This window comes from Pogoniulus pusillus, chromosome Z, assembly GCF_015220805.1.
Source record: "Pogoniulus pusillus isolate bPogPus1 chromosome Z, bPogPus1.pri, whole genome shotgun sequence".
NCBI classification, from domain to species: Eukaryota; Metazoa; Chordata; class Aves; order Piciformes; family Lybiidae; genus Pogoniulus; species Pogoniulus pusillus.
In genome coordinates, this window is record NC_087309.1 from 85,127,414 (window position 1) to 85,149,562 (window position 22,149).

General features: G+C 42.1%; 1 protein-coding gene across 1 annotated transcript; it reads right to left on the reverse strand.

Moving 5' to 3' along the window:
- Nucleotides 1–288: 288 nt before the first annotated feature.
- Nucleotides 289–21,632, reverse strand: ISOC1 (isochorismatase domain containing 1). The gene is made up of 5 exons (XM_064140384.1): nt 21,075–21,632; nt 6,085–6,204; nt 5,710–5,913; nt 5,219–5,335; nt 289–1,724 (listed from the first exon to the last, which is right to left on the reverse strand). The coding sequence occupies exons 1-5, from the start codon at nt 21,372–21,374 to the stop codon at nt 1,578–1,580; spliced, it is 888 nt and encodes a 295-aa protein (XP_063996454.1). The 5' UTR covers nt 21,375–21,632; the 3' UTR covers nt 289–1,577.
- Between the last annotated feature and the right edge of the window lie 517 nt (nt 21,633–22,149).

Genomic DNA, 22,149 nt, shown 5'->3' on the forward strand with positions numbered 1-22,149 from the left:
AAAAAGATTAAAGGTAGGTCAGTGATATAGGGCAAGCGTTCTTCAACTCAAAAGGACTCTATGCCTCTAACTTGATGCATAATGTTCAATCCTCATGTTTCAGAGCACTAATAGCACTATAACTAGACATGGAAGACAAGAATTATTAAATGCTTCCTACACTTGATTTTTACAGGAAATTCCCATGACACCTATAGAAATTCCTTGGCTGCACAAAAACGAGTAAGGTGCACGGCAAACACAGCTTTCAGGATTTACCCTTCAAAAATATCACAAGTGTAAGAGAGATAGAGAATGTTAATATTTTATTTGTTTTGATCAAATAACGGTTATAAGTCTCTGACACAATTCTTTTAGAGCCATCTTGTTGAGAAAATAAGCAATTGAATACAATACACATACTGTAATTGTTTTCCTACCCAAAAGATAAGTGCTTAGCATGGTATCTTCTTCTAGTACTCTTTTAAAAAAATAAATGTTTTGGTTACACTGTAAACTTTATACAACACTGTTTAAACCACTAGAACATGAAGAAAGGGCCTTTATGAGCAGTTAAAAGATTGGTTCTAAACAGAAATACACATGTCACTAAGTTAAAGATGTTATTTTTCTGAAGAAAGCTTGTAGGCCAAAATCCATGAAAATTCCACACAGCTGCAGATCACAAAACAGCACAAAAACCTAGGGAAGCTGTGATTTCTTTCAGAGCTCACCTGGCCAGACAAGTAAATCAGACAACATTATTCAATCTAACTAAAACAGGGCAAAACTGCCACTCCAAATAAATCTAGACATAGCAGTAAACAACTGAAAAGCTTTTGTTCTTTAAATCCTTAGGACTGCCTATTTATTTGAAGCTTCAGTAACCTTTTGCTACACCAGTTGTTTATAAGCAATTCATTGAACAACAGTTTTTCTGTTTGTGAAGACCTGAGAGAAGTACAGGTTTGGACAGTCAGTTTCAAAATAATTGAAAGTCATTCTGCAGGCTTCAGCTACCTAGAGCAACCAAACATCAACTGGTGCTTTCCTATGAAGCAAAGCACTCATGTTTTATCCTACAGAACAAAAGCACACATGTAGACCAAATATCTTACTGGGTTTTAATTGGACTTATGCCCTATTAAAATCATTTACATAGAAGATTGAAGTGTTTCACATCACAATCCTACGATATGTATTTATCTTCTATTAATACAAAGGTAGAACAGAATACCATGTAACGCTTTTATAAAGCGTACAATCAAGAGGTGTCACAGAATTACGCACTTTTTGGAGCTGTTACAATCAGTGTATAGTATAGGCTAGCAGGCACCTCTGTTAATTTTTGTTTTTTAAAATAAATAAGAGAATTTGACAACAAAAGGGTTCTACAGCACTCAATGCCTCTTGACAGCTGTAACTAAACAAAACATACTGGTACCCAGGTATATAATCAGAAAATTTTGCTAAGGCAAGCACGAGTATGTCAACTTTTAATTTTACACTTCTACCAAAGCTTTGAGTTAAAGCAGGTGTATATGAGCACTTAAAGCTTTCCTTCCTCCCTACAGATGACAATGAGTTCTACATCCTCTTTAAACTTTGGAAAGAAGTCCTGACTCAGGGGCACTTGCCTTAATGAGATTTTGGATTTCTTTGAATTTTGGATGCTCTTTATCAGCTACCAGCTGCAGCAATACAGCCTCGCTAGTAGTAACTATAATTCCAGTACGAGCAAGACGCTGAAAGAGAAAACAGAAGAGAGAGAATAATGTGAGATACTTGAAATGTGAATGAGTATACGTTGTAAAAAAATGATAATATGGTCTTTTTATAAACATCTCCTATTAATAAAAGTATTTCCAATTCCATTCAATGTTTCAGCAGTGCCATTTATGAAGCAAGGATGGAAAATTACTGCTTTTAGACTTTATCAAGTTGAAAATGTGCCCTGGATTACAAATAAGGCTTCCTGCTTGGACAGATTTAATACCCACTCTTTTATTAACGACCCTTTCCCTTTGCATGGTCCAATAATAGCTTTTTTCACTTTAATGTAGATTTGGAAGGCCTAGAGGAAAAGAAAGTACCAAGGGCAGAGTAACAGTTGCAATAATGTCTCCCAACCTTGTGACACACTTAAGTTGAAAGAATGCAGATAGTTTCCCTAGCTCTCCTACTCCATACAGTGACACATTCGTTTAAATCATATACAAAGATGAAAGAAAATAGGAAAATAAAAATGAAATTAAACTTTTCCAAGATATAGTTTTCTAGTAATACAAAGGGTTTGCTTTTAAGCAGCATAGATGAGAAAAAAAAACCCAACACACCATTAAAAAAACCTTGCTGTCTGAGAAAATACAATAGAGCGATGTGAAGGACTTTTCTTTAGAAGTAAAACTTAACATCTGGCACCTCAAAGAGACTGGTACAGGCTTATACTCTTCTTCTAGGACTAAGTAAAACTGATACATTTTTGAGGTTAGTAGGAAGGATGAGATGCATGTGCTAAGCATACTGGATGATTTTCAAGGAAAGCAAAAGTTTTCTTAGAACAGTCTTTTGGACAAATGAAAGCGGCAAGAGCGTGTTCCATTCATACCACAGGAACAAGCAGAAGAGATGCTGATGAGAACAGAAATCCAGCAGGTACAGAGTGAGCTGGCTCAACTCAAGACCAAACAGTGACACAAGGAATCTTCATCAAACACAGAAGATATAAAGAACAGGCACAATCTTGGCCAATTGGGATGAATTATTTAAGGGTTTTTCATGGTTTCTGTTTTTTTTTCTAATCACAAACATTTTTAAGCATACAACAGAAGCAGAGAGAATAATTACTCTTTAAGGTCATCCAGACAGAAATGAAAGCTTCAGCTATCTATCAAACTACACTTCCTAGTTAATTCTGTTGAGCTATTTGCCTGTTTGCCATCAGCACCATGAAAACACATGCTTATGTGAGAGGAAACATGGAGAACTGAAGGGACAGGTTGGAACAGATGGTATTTATTTGAAATTCTGATTGTTAACACAACAAGGTTCATAATCCTTGAAGGGTCACTGTGGACCAAAGAGGACTGTGTTAATGGGAATAAAAAGTTGTACACATCTTCCCAGAAAAGAGAAAGATCCAGAGGATCCAGAACAACAAAGCTCATACTGGCTCGTGAGGTATAGAGCAAGTCTGCATAAGAGACAATGTCACACTATGATTCTGTTAAATGAGCATGGCTAGGAACTGTCAGCTATATGGGGACACTAAGACAGGACCACTTAGTGCTTTGGTATTTCACTAACTTCTCACCAAGGCAAATGATGATTACTGACACATCCAGTACATGTCTCTTTCTCATGCTCTTAAGTATACCTAGCTCCTGCCCAGCCTATCCCATAGACCTTAGCAGCATTTTGAAGAAAGATTCTACAGCACAAAAGGAGACAGTGTTGGTTACATGAAGCCATAAACAAGGACTTACAGCCATCTAACTGGCTGGCTCATCAAAGCAAGATAGGAAACATTCCTAGAATCATATTTTGATGATGACTACTTAAGGGATCACATCAAAAACATCTTCTTTGTGCTTGGATAGAAAACTCTGCATAGTCACAAGCAAACAGTCCAAGCCAAACACCAGTAACAGCTGCTCACAGTGCTCTCTTGCTTGCCTTGCCTTGCCACAGGTTGATACCTTTTGCAATTTGGGCTTGGTGTTTCCAAAAGCAAGGAAAAGACTTTTTATCAGGGCTTGTAGTGTTGCAGTGACAGGATAAGAGGGAATAGGTTGACGCTTAAGGAGGCCAGATTTAGACTGAACATTAGAAAGAAATGCTTTACAGTAAAGGTGGTGACAGACTGAAACAGGTTGCCCAGGGATGTTGTGGATGTCCTCTGTCAGAGGTGTTCAAGGCCACAATGGTTGAGGCCTTGAGCACTTAGTCTAATGGAAGGTGTTCCTGGCTGTAGCAGAGGAGTTGGAAACAGATGATCTTCAATGTCCTTTCCAACCCAAACCATTCTATGAATCTATGGCTAAGAAGTTACCTGAAACTGACTAGTTTGCCTAGATCCCAGCTTTTGCAACGAACCATGCTTTAGGATAACTGATACCTTTTCAAATAGAAAAGCAAAGGCAGCTTTGCTGCTGTAACCCCTATTACTGTGAATAAACTTCTCCACTTGCAGACACAGTGCAAGTGATCTAAAAAGAAATGCACAGTAAGGCAAATAGATGGCAGTTTTTCAGTATTTGTTTTATCTGCTACTGCTGCCGCACCACATTGACTTGGGAAGTCTATTGTTTCAGTCATTCCTGCACTCTGTGCGTCACTGTGCTTTACATGACAGATGACATTAAGCTTCACTTAATCAGTCATGGGTTTCATTAAACACTATATGCTGGTGATTTCCTTTTAGCCTTTAATTCTCTCATTCATGAGAAAAAGAAGAAATTAAAATACTTCTTCAAATCTATGGAAAAAAGTACAAAATTCTGTAGTTACTATCAGTTTCAATTTCCAAATAACTGTCAGGGCCCAAGGCAAAACTTGCAACACAATGTAAATATCAGTCTTTTATTCCCAATATAGATGCCTGTAGGCAAGTTAGAGTACACCAGCAAAAAATCATTTGTATGAATTTACTACTACATAGTGCTGCATGCTTTTAAATCCTCATGTTACTCATCTCCACTTTCTCTAGTTAGACTAAGCTCTTAGAAAAGCTTTACTATAATCAGAGAGTCTTGAGATTAAGCTTTAATTTGCAATGATGAAGAAGAGCATAGGGATGGATAGACATACCAGAAAGAGCTTTAAGGAAGATCACTTACTATATTCCATTGCATTTCAAGGAATTTCAACAGCACAACAAATACTGTTTGGAACAATAAAATCAAAGTCTGTAGCACTTTTAATCTCCTGTACAGACAACACTCTAAGAAAATATCTAGAAGGCTCATATACAGAGTAACCTAGATTGTGTGGAACAATCACTTTTTAAATCCAGGTGTCCCAAATTCCACGTTTTAAATTACAATTTAGGGAGTGAAAATAAGGCAGTAATTCTTCTCTATCCTGGAAGCTATTCTGAGAATCAGGGCATTCACCTCAATATACTAAGTTTTAATTTATCCAGTTCTTACTATTCTTAGAAATTCCTTCTTAGTTTACAATGAGCAAGGAAATTAACATATGGACCCAAAATGGCGAAGGCCTTGGCTAAGAAACTTACCTCAAGTGCAAACATTCTGTCCATCATGCTTCTTGATGAGGTTGCATCGGCTACAATATGAACTTCCAGACCCCTGCCAATTAATTCTAATGCTGTTTGCTGGATGCAGACATGAGTCTACAGAGGAGAAATCAAAGGCAAAAAAGTCATTGAGAAACCATTATTATAAAACATGAGTGGCATAATACAAAAGCACAGCACATAATTAGGATTCAGACATAATTTCCTACATTAATAAGGTACTCAATGTGAGTTTTAAATGCCAACCAGACTTGAGACAAGATCCTGTAGTTAACAAATAATTGATATTATCTTACAATAAAATATGAAAGACAAATAATACAAGGATAATTCAATCTGCAGAGAACATCTGAGCTCTAAGCAATACAAATATACCTTTTTTTTTCTTTAATTACAGTAAGCAGTACTTAACACTACTGTTGGCAAACAGACATTAACATAAAACAGAATAAGTCAGGCAAGGTACATACTTCTACTCCAAACAGGACAATGCTACGGACTCCAGGGATCTCAGCTAATGCTGCCTCCACTTCTGGCAATACCATTGAAAATTTTGTTTTAGGAAGCACAAGTTTAGCTCCTGTTAAATCAATTTCCTGCACAGTGCTCCCAAGACCTTTGGGATACTGTTCAGTTACAATGACTGGAATTCCTAAGAGGCGTGCACCTTGGAGCTGTAAGACAGTAAGGAGAAAAGCATACAAAAAAGAAATTATTAAAGAATTATATTAGCAAAGACATTGTTATTACCTGAAACTGAATAACCAGTAAGCTGGCTTTGTATAAACTAATAATTTACATTTGGGATTGAAACTCTCTACAAGAGTAAAAAGGAAAAACTGTACCAGTCTTTGGCCCACGCTGATGATATCACCAAAGTATTTGATGGCAGGGCGGAATCGCTCTTGCATATCACAACAGAAAAACACAGTGCTTGATGGTGTCAGGTTCCCCAAAGTAGTCATCTGAGAAACAAAATGAAGGTTATATTTTCTGTATCAGTGAAGATCTTTTCAGAAAAGCTGAAGAACAAGAAAGAGTTTGCAAAGTCTGTGCCAGACAGCAAGACTTATGATACTTTAAAGTCCAAACAGGAGAAATGTTTTTCAGGAGTGTTTTAGGTATCATTCTAAATCTGAAAGAACAACTGATACTGAGCAATACAGTACAGTCATCAAAAGGTAATGAAGATTTTATTAACTGGGAGATGTTTACACATAATGTAATTGTAAACAGAAACTCCCAAACCTGAAGCAAGATGAGGGAGCACTGCCTTAAGTACTGGGAAAAAAAAAAAAACAAAAACAAAAACACCACCAACAAAACCCACACCAAAAGTGGCAACAGTATTTTTAAATCTACAACTCTTGGAACTGACATAAAGTCACAATAAGCTGAAGTTCAAAAAAGTCAGACTTACACTTGCTTTCAATATGCTATGTATACACATTTTCAATAGTTCAATTGTGTATTTACTTTGTTTTGTATACAACATCTTTTAGCACGAGCCTGATGAAAAGTCCAAAGGCTAAACTGAAAGCAGAGAAGCTTGTCTATATTACGACCAGAAACCAAATGAATACATCTTAATGGTAAAAATAATCTCCCAAATTTTCCATCATACAGACTAAGGAGTCACAGAAAAGGGTGGGATAAGAAAAAGAGAAAAAAAAAAATCAAAGACTGCATTTGCTCAGACTTTGAAAGAATATGAAATCAGTTGCACTACTTGCAGGAGCAAAGGCTAAGGCTTTGGCTGATGGCTACAGGGAAAACAAGCAGATACACACTATCATCTAATTTCAAGGCAACTCAAGAGAAATTTTTCAACAGACTGATAAATCAAATTGAATGAACTGCTTCTGGGAAATAGTTAATAATTGCATAGGCCCTCAACTTGCTGTCCTGAGGCAAGCCAGGGATGATGAACCAGGACAATCTGAGGAAATCAAATTGGCACAAGAGGACACCCATCTGAAGTGCCCCTATGCAAATGAACAGAGCTTGGGCAACAAACAGGATGAATTAAGGGCTGCTGTGCTGCTGGGATGGCATGACATAGTGGCTATTACTGAAACTTGGTGGGATGATTCCCATGACTGGAATGTAGGGATAGATGGGTACAAACTCTTTAGGAAGGATAGGCAGGGAAGGAGAAGACGAGGCATTGTCCTATCAGTGACCAGCTAGAATCAGTGGAGCTCCACCTGGGGAAGGATGATGGTTGAGAGTGTATGGGTTAAAATGAAAGGGAAGACAGGGGAGGGCGATGTTACTGTAGGGGTCTGCTACAGGCCACCTGATCAGCAGAACCAAGCAGCTGAGACCCTTCGCAGGCAAATAAAAGTGGCTTCCAGGTTACGAGCCCTAGTCATCACGGGGGATTTCAACCACCCTGATCAGCTGGAGGGACAACAAAGCAAGGCATCAGCAATCCAGAATGTTCCTGAATTGCATAGATAACAACGTCCTTCTCCAAATGGTAGAGGAACCAATAAGAAAATGTACTATGCTGGACCTTGTTGTCACCAATAGGGAAGGGCTGATGACCGATGTATGGCTCAGGGACAGCCTTGGCTGGCGTGACCATGAAGCAGTTGAACTGAAGATCCTCAGGGCAACCAGGAGGACATATTCTATGCTTACGACCCTAGACTTAAGGTATGCAGACTTTGATTGCTTCAGGGATCTGCTGGACAAAATATCATGGGACAAAGCTCTAGAGGGAAGAGGGGCCCAGGACAGCTGGTCAATATTCAAAGATCATCTCTGTGTCCAGGAGCAATGTATACTAATAAAGAGGAATGCAGGAAAGAATGCTAGGAAGCCTGCCTGGATGAGCAAGGAGCTCTTGGACACGCTGTCACACAAGAAGAAAGGAGAGCTGAAATGGAAGGTATATAAGGAAGCTGCCTGAGCAGCTAGAGATCTGGTTAGGGAAGCCAAGGCACAGTTTGAATTGAATCTAGCCAGGGAGGTCAAAGGGAACACCAAGAATTTCTACAGGTACATTAATGGTAAGAAGAAGACTAGGGAAGGTGTGGGCTTCCTCGGAAAGGAAACAGATGAAATGGTCACAAGAGACACAGAAAAGGATGAGGTTCTCAATGGCTTCTTTATCTCAGTCTTCACTGCAAAGGCCTCCAAGCCACACTCCTGGAATCATAGAATACAATGGAAGGGACTGGAAGGAAGAACTGCCCATCATAAGTGAAGATCAGGTTCATGATCACCTGAAGAACCTGAAAGTGTTCAAGTCCATGGGACCCAATGTGATACACCTGCAGGTACTGAAAGAACTGCTGGATGAGGTTGCTAAACCCCTCTCTATTCTATTCAAAAGCCATGGCAGTCTGACTGGAAAAGGGAAAACATAGCTCCCATTTTCAAAAAGGGTAGGAAGGAGGAGCTAAGGAACTCCAGGCCAGTCAGTGTCACCTCTGTGACATAGACAGAGGCATCGAGTGCACCCTCAGCAAGTTTGCTGACAACACCAAGCTGTGTGGTGCAGCAGACATGCTGGAAGGGATGCCGTCCACAGAGACCTGTGTCCAGCCAGGACAGGCTGGAGAGGGGGGCAGAAGCCAACCTCATGAGGTTCAACAAGGCCAAGTGCAAGGTCCTGCATCTGGGTCAGGAAAATCCCAAGCAGAAATACAGGCTGGGCAGCGACTGGCTGGAGAGCAGCACTGAGGAAACGGATTTCAGGTTGGTTGTGGATGAGAAGCTCAACATGAGCCAGCAGTGTACACTTGCAGACCAGGCTTACAAAAAAGCTGTGGAGGGACTTTTTATGCTATCGGGTAGTGACAAGACTAGGAGGAATGCAGTAAAGTGGAGGTAGGTAGATTCAGACTGGCAGTCAGGAGGAAGTTCTTCACCATGAGAGTGGTGAGAGCCTGGAATGGGCTGCCTAGGGAGGTGGTTGAGGCACCATTCCTGGAGGTGTTGAAGGCCAGGGTGGATGAGGCTCTGTGCAGCCTGACCTAGGGTAGGGTGTCCCTACTCATGGCAGGCGGGTTGGAACTAGATGATCCTTGTGGTCCTTTTCAACCCTGACTGATTCTATGATTTTATATTCTGTACATATGCTTGTGTATTTGTGTCATGCTGTAAATATAGCTTTACTCTTTGACTTTCAGCTGGCTTAGTCTGGTGAATTTGTGGGGGAGTGGGAAACTCCTGAATTAACACAGAGTAGCAGAGATGAAGTGCTGTGAATGGACCACAACACACATTCTCCTTCCCTCTCTGCTACTAGCGGGGAAGAGGTAGAAAAGTCAGAAGCAAAACTGAGCCTGGGAAGAAAGGATGGATGCGGGCAATGTGTTTTCACATTTGTTATTTCTCATTATTCTGTTACTGACTGGCAAAAAATTACTTTCCTCAAGTTGAATCTGTTTTGCCAGTGATGGTTAACTAACAAGTGACCATCCTGCCCTTGACCCACAAATTTTGTCATGTTTTCTCCCACAGTCATTTTGAGGAGAGCAAGTGATGGGGCAGCTTGGGGGGCATCTGGCAGCCAGCCAAGGTCAACTCACCACAAGGGACTCAGGAATCCTTAAATACTAGTTCCAAATCTTTCACCAATTCACCATGCCTCCTGAACAAAATATTTTTATCTCAGTTTCCAGGGCTAAAACACTACAGTAATGGCCACACTCAACCATACAAAACAGCCTGTTCAAACTGTTGAGAAAGTTACCTGATTGTTTTTGTTGTAAATGTTGAATTCCCACACCTCTCAGATTCAGTGCACCACTACTGCCAAACAGCAAACCTTCATAACCACAGCTCCTCCAGTCCTTGTGGACGAAACAGCAATACTATTAATACAAGCAGTTACAGAGGCAAATACAGCAACAAGCAAAAAGCAAATTACAGAATTGTTTAAGCTGGAAAAGACCTTTACGATCACATTAAGTGCAACCATTACCTAACACTAGCAAGTCTGCTCTAGCACTGGATGCACTGACACCACAGAAGACAGAGGAGCATTACAACAGTCATAAGGGAAATCTATTCCACTAGGAAGCCAGAGTTGTACTGAAACAGGTTACAGAAACTGGTGGCATCTCAGTCCTTGGAGGTTTCCAGCAGTCAGCAACATGACAGATTTGATCAAGAACCGGCTTTGTGTAGGAGATACAGAAGGCAGAATCTATATAACTTTCCTAAACAACACTTCTCCAATTCTAGACTATGTAACAAATGAGGCCTGGGATTGAGAATTCCTGAAAATAAAATTAAACATTGAATAACTGCCTTGTTCTTGAATGTTCAGGTATGGAGATACCTGAACAATGAAGAAGTAATTTTGTGTCAAGCACTAACATACAATTAAACACCACAGTGGGCACCTACTGTGACTCGTTCTACTCTGGCACTTACTACTACTGGAGTAGTCAATCATGACATTTAACTTTTCTACCAAACAGCAGGAAAAATAAGAGTAATTGAAATAGGCAATATTTAGAAGTGTGCTTCCTATCCAGAAAGCTTGTCATTCTGTCTTGGCATTTATACTGCAAGCTTGCTTACTTTTTCTATAAATCGTTTCACCACTTTAATATAATTTAAAGTAATGCAAAATACCATGGATTGTAGATTGCCCTACATGGAATTAATGTACTGCCTTAGTATACACCTTCCCGTGCCAAAGCAGTAGGTGGCGTTACCATCCTTATCTGAAGGACAAGCACTGACAGACTGAGGGCCTTCAAGAAGCTACATGGTCTGCCTCTACCTACAGAAGAATCAACCAAACACAAACATTCTTTACAGATGCCAGCTTGGTCTCACCCACAATACATAATTTACAGAGCTCACTCGCAATCCATCCCACAGCTCCACTACCTTCACCTTGTCATGTTTTCTCACACACAGCTCCTTTATTGCCATTCAAGAGTATTATTTTCAGTTCCATCCATGGCAACTTTGAAATGTAAGAGCATTAACAACCTCCTTCATGTGCAAAACCATGCACAAACACCTATTACCGTACCTCATGACTCAGATACGGTCTCCCTTTAGGTCTTCCTCTCCACTCTGCTATTCTAAAACATATCTAATACTATCAATCTTTCCTCCTACAAATTAAACATTTTCATTGCCCTCCCTGATGTGCTTTTCAAATTGAGATCTACAGTGAGGCCCCCAGTACCACTGTAACAATAGTGTTTCTTTGCCTACAATACTTCTTCAGAGCCTTGAAGAGCCTCAGAGAACACTGGTTAATTCACAGCTCTTGTGGGCCTTGTTCAGTTTGTACTTTCCAGTATGCTATTTTCTCTTTTCATAACTGATAATACTTAAGACTCTTGAGGTATATTTTGACCTCAAAATTGTCCCTTGAACTCTCATCTTTTATTTGCATTAGCCCTGGGTTTGGCTAGGATAGGATTAACTTGTTTTTTCACAAGAAGCTGGGAGGCCAGTTGCACCAGCCAGTATGGTATTTGGATACCATACACATCATGGCCAGTGTGTGGACTATTCAATGGGTTAAGTGCTGGCTGGACATCTGGGCCCAAAGAATGGTGGGGAATGGAGTTAAATCCAGTTGGCAGCCAGTTACAAGTGGTGTTGCCCAAAGCTCAGTACTGGGACCCGTTCTCTTTAATACATCAATGATCTGGATGAGCAGATTGAGTGCACCCTCAGTAAGTTTGCAAATTATATTAAATTGTGTGGGAGGGTTAATCTGCTTGAGGATAGGAAGGCTCTGCAAAGAAATCTGGACAGACTGGATCAGTGGGCCAAGGTCACCTGTATGAGGTTTAACAAAGCCAAGTGCCAGGTCCTGTAGCTGGGTCACAAACTAACCCCATGCAATGCCACAGGCTTGGGGCAGTGGGTAGAAAGTGGTATCTGATGGAAAAGGACCCTGGGGTGCTGACTGACAGACAGATGAAGATGAGCCATCTTTATTCACAGGTGGCCATGGTCGACAGCATGCTGGCCTGTATCAAGAATAGTGTGACCATCAGGAGAGAGGAAGTCATCATAGAATCAACCAGGTTGGAAGAGGCCTCCAAGACCTTCCAGTCCAACCTAGCACCCAGCCCTACCCCATCAACTAGACCATGGCACCAAGTGCCTCATCCAGTCTTTTCTTGAAAACCTCCAGGGATGGCAACTCTACCACCTCCCTGGGCAGCCCATTCCAATGGGAAATCACTCTCTCTGTGAATAACTTCCTCCTAATATCAAGCCTATACCTCCCCCAGCACAATTTGAGACTGTGTCCCCTTGTTCTGTTGCTGGTTACCTGGGAGAAGAGACCAACCCCCACCTGGCTACAACCAGGTGATAGGATGAGAGGAAATGTCCTGAAATTGTTGCCAGGGGAGGTTTAGGATATTAGGGAAAACTTCTTTATGTCAATAGTGGTGTTACAGTTGATTGCCCAGGAGATGTTGGTGTCACTATCCCTGATGGTGTTCAAGAAATATGCAGATGTGGCACTTCAGCAAGTGGTTTAATGGCAGTGGTGGAGTTAGGTTGATGGTAAGATTTGATGATCTTATATGTCTTTTCCAAACAAAATCAATTCTATGATTCTGTAAGAGACTGGGATTGGTGTGGCTGGTCACGGTTTCTCTGGTAAGGGATTTTGGTGCACAGGTGGGTGAGGGTGCTGCAGTGTATTTTACCTCGTGTTATATATGATCTTCCTTACTACTGTTATTTCTGTTGTTCATTCATTCTTTGTATTGCTTTATTAAACTCTCCTTATCTCAAACCATAATTTCTTCCATTTTGTTCCCAGTTTTTGCTTCCCCTCCTACCATGGGGAGAGGTTAGGGACATTTGTGTGAGTGGATATGTGAGGCTGCAGCCAGGCCTTACACCACAAAAGTCCTTTTTAGCAGCCAATGTCAGGCCTGAAAGGTTGAGATAACAAGAAACCTTACCAAAACAACCTTGCTATACACACTTTTTATATTAGCTAAATAATTCACGGTCATAATATTGGTCCATCTGTTTGCATATTGATATTACAGAAATCCTTATATCCTCTGTGCATTTCCTGCAGTGATATTCAAGTGTCAGGGAAATGGATCAGGCCTATGACATCGCTGATTGACATATGATATGATTGTAACACTGGTCATAGGGTTAAGCTGGTATTTGGATGCAGTGTTCTTGTTTATTGGCAGTCTCACTCCATTTACAGGCAAGACTTTCCCAGCTTTTGAGAACTTTTAATATTTTCAGGGTGTCCAAGTAAGCCTGCTCTTTGATGCTGTGATTGCTGAATGTGTTCCAGGTCTTGTTCAGGGTTACACATTTTTTCCCCACAAATATCACTGAGAAATCTGCCCTGAGGCTCAATAGTTATGAGCAGCAGGGTTCACAGGAGAGTATGGGCAAGTGCCTTGGGTAGAAGTGACTTCCAATGCTTTGGAATTTCCCCTTGACCAAGTGCAGAATTCTGATCAGCTAGTAAAATATTTGTAAAAAGTATGACTCAACCTGGTAATTCTGAAGACACAAACCCATGCTGGTGCCTTGCCCATCCCTACCAAGTCCTGCTTAACACTCTTCAATGCCCTCGAGGAGAAGAAAAGGTCTCCGAGCTTAAAGACAGACCAGTAGGTGCTGTAGCTACTGAAACCTCAGAAGAAGGTGCTGCAGATTCACTAAAGAACCAGTCTGTGCTAGTACCAATCATCTATACACAGAAAAAGAAATGCATACCCCATAAGGCATGATGATGAACCAGGGCAATCAGGAAAAGAAGTGAAAGAGCTAGAGATAATCACTGATATCTATCCCTGCAATAACGGGGCCAAAAGTTTGGAATTAAGAGGGTGTGGAAGCCAGGCAGCTGGGACCTCTGTCTAGGCAAATGGGCATTGACGAGGTGACTGGAAAGCAGCCACAGGCACTCAGTCTCTGGAGGCAACTTCTGTCAGCCATGAAGGTAACCCTTCAAGGAAGATGTTACATATCATCTAGACAAGTAGACCACCATGGAGAGAGGTATCCAGTACCTAAGGGAATTAGCAGTGCTGGAAATTATTTAGAATGTGATAAACAGCCACCCTCAGATCCAGATTAAGTCTGATACACACCACCCATGTAGCAGAAATTGCTACGAAGGGCACAACTATCATAAGCCACCTCGTTGGCAGGAAAGGCAAACCTGGACAGATGGTAAATGAATTGGCCGGACAGCTCTGGCAACACAAGGGAAGTCTCTCTTCCTCCATATGGCCCTGCATTTCAGCTGTAAAGTATCTGTCCTGGCACCTGCAAGTACAGTGTGTGCACAATGGTGGAAGCAACCGCTGAATGGCTGAAAATGTACCCCATGCCCTGTCCTGCTGCCCAGAATATCATCCTGGCCCTTGAAAAGCAAGTCTTATGGTGACATACCACCCCTGAGTGATTGAATCAGACAAATGGACCAAAGGGTGTTGAGTAGATGTATCACATCCCTTACCATACATCAACCCCTTGGAAGATGGAACACCGCAACAGACTGCTAAAACTGACAGTGAAAGCAAGGGGACAGTGAGACCTTTAAAAACTGGGACAAGCATTTAGCACAAGCCACCTGATTAGTTAACTTCATAGGATCTTCCAACCAAGCTGGCTGTGCCAAATCAAAATTCCCACTGTAGATGGCAATAAAGTCCCTGTAGCTTGCATGTAGAACACCTTCAGAAAGATGGCCTGACCTAGGCTGATGCAAGTAAAAGAAAACCTATCCAGGGAATTGCTTTAGACAAAGCTGGGCACACCTGATGGGAGATGTGGGACAATGGAGAACTCTATAGTGTGCCACAATATTGTGTGTGAAAACAGCCAGGGAAATAATTTTTATGATGTTAATTGTTAAATACCCCTGCTGGGCAAGACATAGATGGTATAGAATAATGGGTGAATGATGTCCTGGTTCAGATAGGACAGGGTTAGTTTTCTTCACAAGCAGTTGGGTGGGGTCACACACAGGACAGCCTGCAGAACCACCAATGAGGTAGTCAATAACATAATCACAACTGATACATGAGGGGTGATTGGCATGGGAGGCCACAGTGGTTCTCTGGCAAAGACTTTTGGCACATGAATGGGTGAGGGTGTTGAATTTTCCATTACTTCTTGTTACATACATCTTTCTTTACTCATTATTATTCCTCTTGTTCATTAGTGTTTTGCATTGTTCTATGAAACTCTCCTTATCTTAAGCTGTGAGACTTTGCATTTTGCTGCAACATTTCCTTCCCATCCCACCAAGGGGAGGGCTGAAGGGGCAGTTACATGGGACTCAGCTGCAGCTGAACTTAAAAACATAACAGAGCACCAGAACAGGCTGCCCAGAGAGGTTGTGGGGCCTCTTTCTCTAGAGACTTTCAAGACCCATCTGAATGCGTTCCTGTTTGACCTACCCCAGGTGTTCTGCTTTGGCAGAGGGGTTGGACTCAATGATCTCTAGATCTGAATTCTAGGTTTCTATGATTATTTCCACCCTATCATAGGAATTATTTCTACCTTTGTTGCTTCCATTTTGGACTGGATCTCATTTTACCTTTTTTCCCCAACTTGTCAGGAAAAGCCTGCTCTTATACACTTGCAGCTCCTTTCAGCTTTATGTAAAAAAAGCAGTATTTGCCCTAAATTTCAGCAATGAGATTGATGGTGGAATATTTACAAACTGTGGATTTGGAAGAGTTCTTATAAAGCCCAATTCAATATAATTTCATTCTGACAGTGAAGCACAGAAGAAACCCAATTGCCTTTCCAGCCAGGGAACATCCTCATTACAGACTTACACCAAATCCACAATCCCATATATTTACAGCAGACATCACAGAGAAATGGAGCAAAACCTTGTACCTGCTTTTCTATTATTAAGTTGATTTGATATAACCTATACTTTCATCTTATTACAAGTGGTACCACAAAATAAAGTTGGAAGCTTTTACAAAATCTAATACAAATAATTCCTATATTGATTTTCATATTTATTTCTTATTCACTTGTAGTCCAAATCAAACCATTCAACACATGTTAGAGTAAGAAGAAACTAGAAAGAAACAGATCAAAAAAAGCAGCACAAGGTGTCACTTGGAATAGCTGATGTGGAAAGTACAAAGCACAGCAGGAAGTATTCTGAAATTAAGTTTCATAAGTAGTAGTTAATGCAAAAAGTAAGTTCACAGAAGTATCTGCTACATAAAAAGGAAAGTTTGTGTTTATGGGTTCTTCAGTGACCACATAAATCCTACCACTTTCCTACTCTCAAAGCCCCTTCTCTCCCCTTCCATGGCCACCACATAAGGAAATGGGACACCTCCACCTCACGTGTTTCCTCACAATAAAAACCACAGCCATCCACCTAGCTCCAGTGCCACGCTCTCAGTGATCTGGGGTTGGGGGAAACCTACAACCAAATATGAAAGCCTGGGCAATAGTATCTTATCCATTTACTTTGCTCCACTTCTGTGTTCACCACCAAGATGCTTTTTCCTCCAGCTAAGAGTTACTCATAGCACAACCAGAACAGGTACATCAGATAGACACATGACCTAATGCAGTTCTTTCACTCATCTAGAGAAGTCATCCCTAGGACACTGCACAGACACAGAATTTAAAGGTATGCTGTCATAAGTTACATACAACTTGAAATCCTGCTCTAGAAAAACCCTAGTCAGAAAAGGACATGTGTTTTCTCACACCTATTTCACGTCTGCTGATTATTTTTAATGATACAAAATAAGACTGTGATGAAGTACTGTAATTACAGAATCAGCCTTACAAAAATATTCATATATACTGGCTCTATCTCTACTTTCATGCACAAACATGACATTTGCAAAATGCAGTTTTCCTCTGCTAACTGTAATGAACAAGGAAATGCTGAAATAATTGCAAGTGACATCATCTATCACTTCACAAATCTCTTGCTAAGGTTACTTATTAAAAGGGCAGAGTGGAGGACTTTGCAGCTGTGGTGTTTCAAGAATGGCATAAAAAAAAAGGAAAGAGATAACTATCATATTTTCTTGTCCTCAATTTCTAAAAGGAAATGTGTAAGATTCAGTTTTGCTTTGCTACCTACCTTTCAAGTAAAAAGTCCACAAACGACACAATGAATCCATTTTTTCAGGGTTTTTTTGGGGTTGTTGTGGGGTTTTTATTTGTTTTGAGGTTTGTTTGTTTGGGGGGGGTGTTTTTCTTTTCTTTTTTTTTTTTTAGAAGAATAGGTTGCAATTTAGTAATAAAAATATTTTATGCTAAGCTGAAGTGCAGCCTTTCATATGCAACTCAACATTTTAAAAGGGAAAATTTACTTACAGTGTCTCAATATAATTAAGACAGTACAAAATTCATCATCAAAATAAACAAAATGCTTGTTACAGAATAGACAAGTGAGTAGTTGGGATTTGAGGAAACCCATCCTTCAGTATTTTCAGTCCCTTTAATGTTCTTAGTGCTGCTTCTTAATACATATATACACATATCTAATGTACAAACACTGTGTTTACTTGTAGCAGTAATGTATCAGAATGTATAACTGTATCTTTGGGGAAGGAAAAAAAAAAAATGACAAACCATACCAAACAAACAAAAGAACAAAAAAATCCCAAAACAACCCAAACAACTCCCCTCACCTGACTCATGTCTTTCAATTTAAGCTTTGGCTTTTCCTGATCTTCACAAAAGGACTTAGGTTCTTGATTTAGTTACTTCTATTTCCAAAGCATTGGTATGTAGCAATATTAAGATATATGTAAAAAGAGTGAAAATTTATGTAGGGATAGTTCTATTTTATTTACCTTATCTTCCAGCAATAATTAGGCATCATTTTGTAAGCAGCCTTGTGCAAGAAAGACACACTTGAGATGTCAATATGTCTTTTTATAAAATGTCTTGAAGTACAGGTGCTTTATATAATGATTTAAATAATATTTTTTTCCTTTTTAGCTCTAGCATCTTAAGGTTGCACATTTGTAAACACAGAGCACAAGTACTGCTGAAGAGAAATCACCTTGAAGTTATGACACTGACTGTGAAATAGCCTCTCTGGGGCATGCATTCAAAGGCAGCTGAGATATAATGAGCATAGCTCTCTTGTTCTTCTGATACCTCTAAAGCCTTTTCCTTTACTGCTTTCCTCCTCCAAAAGCTGCTACAACAGTTACAGCAAAAAAACAATAGTTTTGGTATCACTACTTACCTGCATTTAGAGTTAGAAAAGATTAAAGTGGTCCTCTATTTCTCTGCCCTAACTAGAAATATTATTCCTTTAAAACACTTTAAATAGATGAAAAGCGGAGGGCTCCTTTCAGCTAGTACTCAGGCACCCAAGTTGCAAGCAAATGCCCTCCTCACAAGTTGGGAGAGCCCAAAAAGTCCCCCATCACTGCAAGTCTGTGTTTGAGAAGTTTCAAGAGCAGCTGCCAGGCTGAACATCAGGGTTTACCTCATCCCACCACCCTATCCAGCACTGGGTGGCCATTAACAGGTCAAGTGGCTGTCTTGTGCCAAAACCAAAAAATGTACATACATGAGTACAGTACAAAGGCACAAAAACGAGTAGGGTGCAAAAGTCCCTGTACAGATCAAGCCTTAGAATTGAGCTGCATGCAGTGGCTTTCTCAAGGCAGCATATGGTGATTTCTCTGAGATTACTGTACCCCTCAACTGCAGAGACAGACAATTGAAACAGCCGAGTCAGGCACCATTTGGTGCTGACATATCTTGAGCTACTGCAACAAAAGGTATCATTCCATAACAGATCCACAGAGTGATCAAAATGAGAGGAAATCATTCCAGAGCTCACAGGTGCTATTGCCTCAGGAGTTAAAATGCCATCGGTAACTAAACACATATGTGTATTTCACAAAGCACACATGCAGAAATACTTAAGTGAATGTCTAGGGCTATGGATGCTAGCATCTGTGAATCTTAATTTTAAACCAAGTGTCTTTCCAAATATGCAAGCTTAATCACATCAGCAAGCAAAGGCTGCCCTCTTGAAAGGCATGTTGAAAATGGTATTTCAACTGACTATGCCACATGCAGAGCTAACAAACCCATGTCATGTGTCACTGCAGATAAAACACCAGAGAGGGAGTGAAAAAGGGCACACAGAAGTGGTAGTGCATGAATCAACATATGGAAAGAAAGTATAATCTTCCCATCAGTAAATCCTAAAGGTCTTAAAAAGCGCAGCTGTGACTGTATCAAACCAAATGTTCCCCAAACAAGTGATCTCTGAGCACCTGCCAGTGGCTTAAAGCAAGCTGACTGACATCATTGTGATGTCTCCAGCTCATTCTCAGCTGCTGAAGCACGTCAGGGAGGCAACTAAAATAATACACAAATACCATCCTTTTCCTGTCAACACTTCCTATTGTCACAAAATGGCAACAGTATCAGTGAAAGCACCTAATCAATTAGGAAATCAGTGTATCAATTATTGCTTCACCCTGAATTCCTGCAGTCAAAGCTGCATAGTGTATCTGAACTCTGGAAATGACGTATCCTTCTGTACCTCAACAACGACCTGGTACGCCAACATGTATGACCTGCTATGAATGTTTACACTGCATTTATAGCTATCTGCAAAAAGAGTCTCTGTAAAGCGGTGACATGCATGCACAAATAAGAAACAAAATTTTGACCTACACCACAGTTACATGCCCAGATTACAAAAAATCTGCTTTAAAAATCCTTACTCGAATTAACATCCATATCAACTCTTTTTGCAAGTTGGAGAGACTGCATTATCTAGTTTCTTGGGCTGGGCCTCCACCCATTCTGTTTCCAACACAAAAAACACAAAGGTGTTAAAATATGTTGAGTGATGAATTATTAAAGGACAAAGTAATTTAAACTAGTTTGGGGTTTGTAATGAATCTCTGCGTATGGTAGAGCTAAATAAAAAAGACTCCAAAAGTCATCCTTGATGCAAACAGGCCATCTTGAGAGTTTATGAGTTCAAGATGCTACGATTAAACAGTGTGAATTAGACTGTTTCTAGAAACATAGAGAAAAGATAAGCAGTATTCCAGTATCAATGAAATAACTTTTCCAACTTGGCAGTGTTAGGGCCACAAGCTAAAACTTCCTAATTTACAACGTTTTGAATTAAAACAACTGTGTTTTGCTTTTTTAAAAAGTTTACCTCTTTTGAGACCGAAGAAAGAAAAAGCTATTTCGCTTCAAACAACTACTACAGCAAGCCTGGCGTGCACCTCCAGCGTACATAAAGGTATCTTAGTATGAAACACACGTACTGTATCTGTCTGGCAGTCTGGTTTTGTGGTTTATGATCACAAAACTAGTGAGTTATGAAACTGTAAACTGAAAAAGATTTTGGGTATAGGAAAGGAAACGAATCCTAGGGACCTACAAGCTTTTCTGCATAAGAAGAGATACAGAAATCCTAGGGACCTGAGAGCGATGAAACCGAGCTCTGGCAGAGTCATCATAACCGGCAATCTTCCAGTTCCCACCTAGCGTTACCTTCGGTTAAGGCTGGGTATCACCAGCCCTATTGATTATTTCAGCCACCAGGCTATTTTCGCATTCTTGAGGACAAGTTCTGACTTGCTGAGGGCAAAGACCGGTTAACGAACGCATGTGGCGCGGAATGCACCTGCCTCTCCGCCTTAGTAAAACAAAAAGTTTCCAGGGAGAAATAAGTCAGCACGGCCTGCGGGGATCAGCCCACGACTCCAGACCGCTCTGGGCTGCCCCAGCTGCGGGTGCCGCTTCTCCCTGGAAGGCTCCGCGGACGTCGGGCAGCCGCGACTGGCGGCGGGACGGGGCTACCCGCCCACACACCTGTGGCAGCCCCGCCGTCGGGTCTCACCTGTATCTGCAGCGGCACCAGGCGCACTTTGCAGCGCTCGCTGACGAGAAAGCCCTTGGGGAGGTCGATGTACTGGCTCCACTCCTCGGCGAACAGCTGCACCACGAACTTGCGGTGCATGTCTATCTGGTCCCCGTAGAGGCTGAGGAACTTTTGAATCAGCAGCTCGTACCCGGCGCCGTGGGGCACACTGGAGGGCCGCGCGAAGACAGAGAAGCAGAAGAGGACGGGCACCGAGCCGCCGCCCGCCGGCGAGCTGCCCCCTCCGCCCGGAGCAGCTGCTGCCTCCGCCGCCGCCATCTTCAGGGGCAGCCGTACCGAGCCCAGCTCGCTCGCTGCGGCCCACACGGCTGCTGCTCCTCCTCCTGCCGCCTCCTCCCTCCGGCCAGGCGGGCGGCGCCGGCGGCCCCCAATCCCAGCGGCAGCTGCTCCTGCTCCTCCTCCTCGCCATGGGGCCAGGCCCTGCCCCACGAGCCCTCGGGTGGACACGCTGCCGAGGCATCTCGGCTGGGCGGGCACCAGCTCTCCCGCCAGCCGACGCACCTCCTCGGAGAGCGGGAGACTTCCCCTCAGGCGGGAGGTGGGAGGAGCATCCCTTCACCGAAACGCCTGACCTCGGCCGAACCGACGGGTGTAGTCCAGTTCTCTCAGAGAGGGGTGGCTTGCAGTAGGAAAGGGGACCTCCCGCTGAGGCCGCCCCGTCACGGACTCGGCAGACGATGCGTCGTCAGGGCGCACCCCACCGCCGCCCTGCTGGCCGCAGAAGCCGGTGCCATGAAGGGGCGGAAGCGTGAGGCTGGGAGCCGTGGCGCCCCGTCGGGCGGATGAAGCGGCGGCGAGGAGCGACGTGCCGACCGGGGCAGGTGGCCTCGGCAGCGCCGGATGGTAGCAAGGGAGGCGCGCGGGGAGCCGGGCGCCGAGCCTGCCCGCGGCAGCGGCTGCCGAACCCGCGCCCTGCAGTAGCTGAGGAGGAAACTGTTGATAGATCCTGAGAGAGACAAATTTTCTTTCAAGCATGATCTCGCCCGACCTGAGATCTGGAAGAGGAGCAGTGTCCACTGTCCCAGTACCGAAA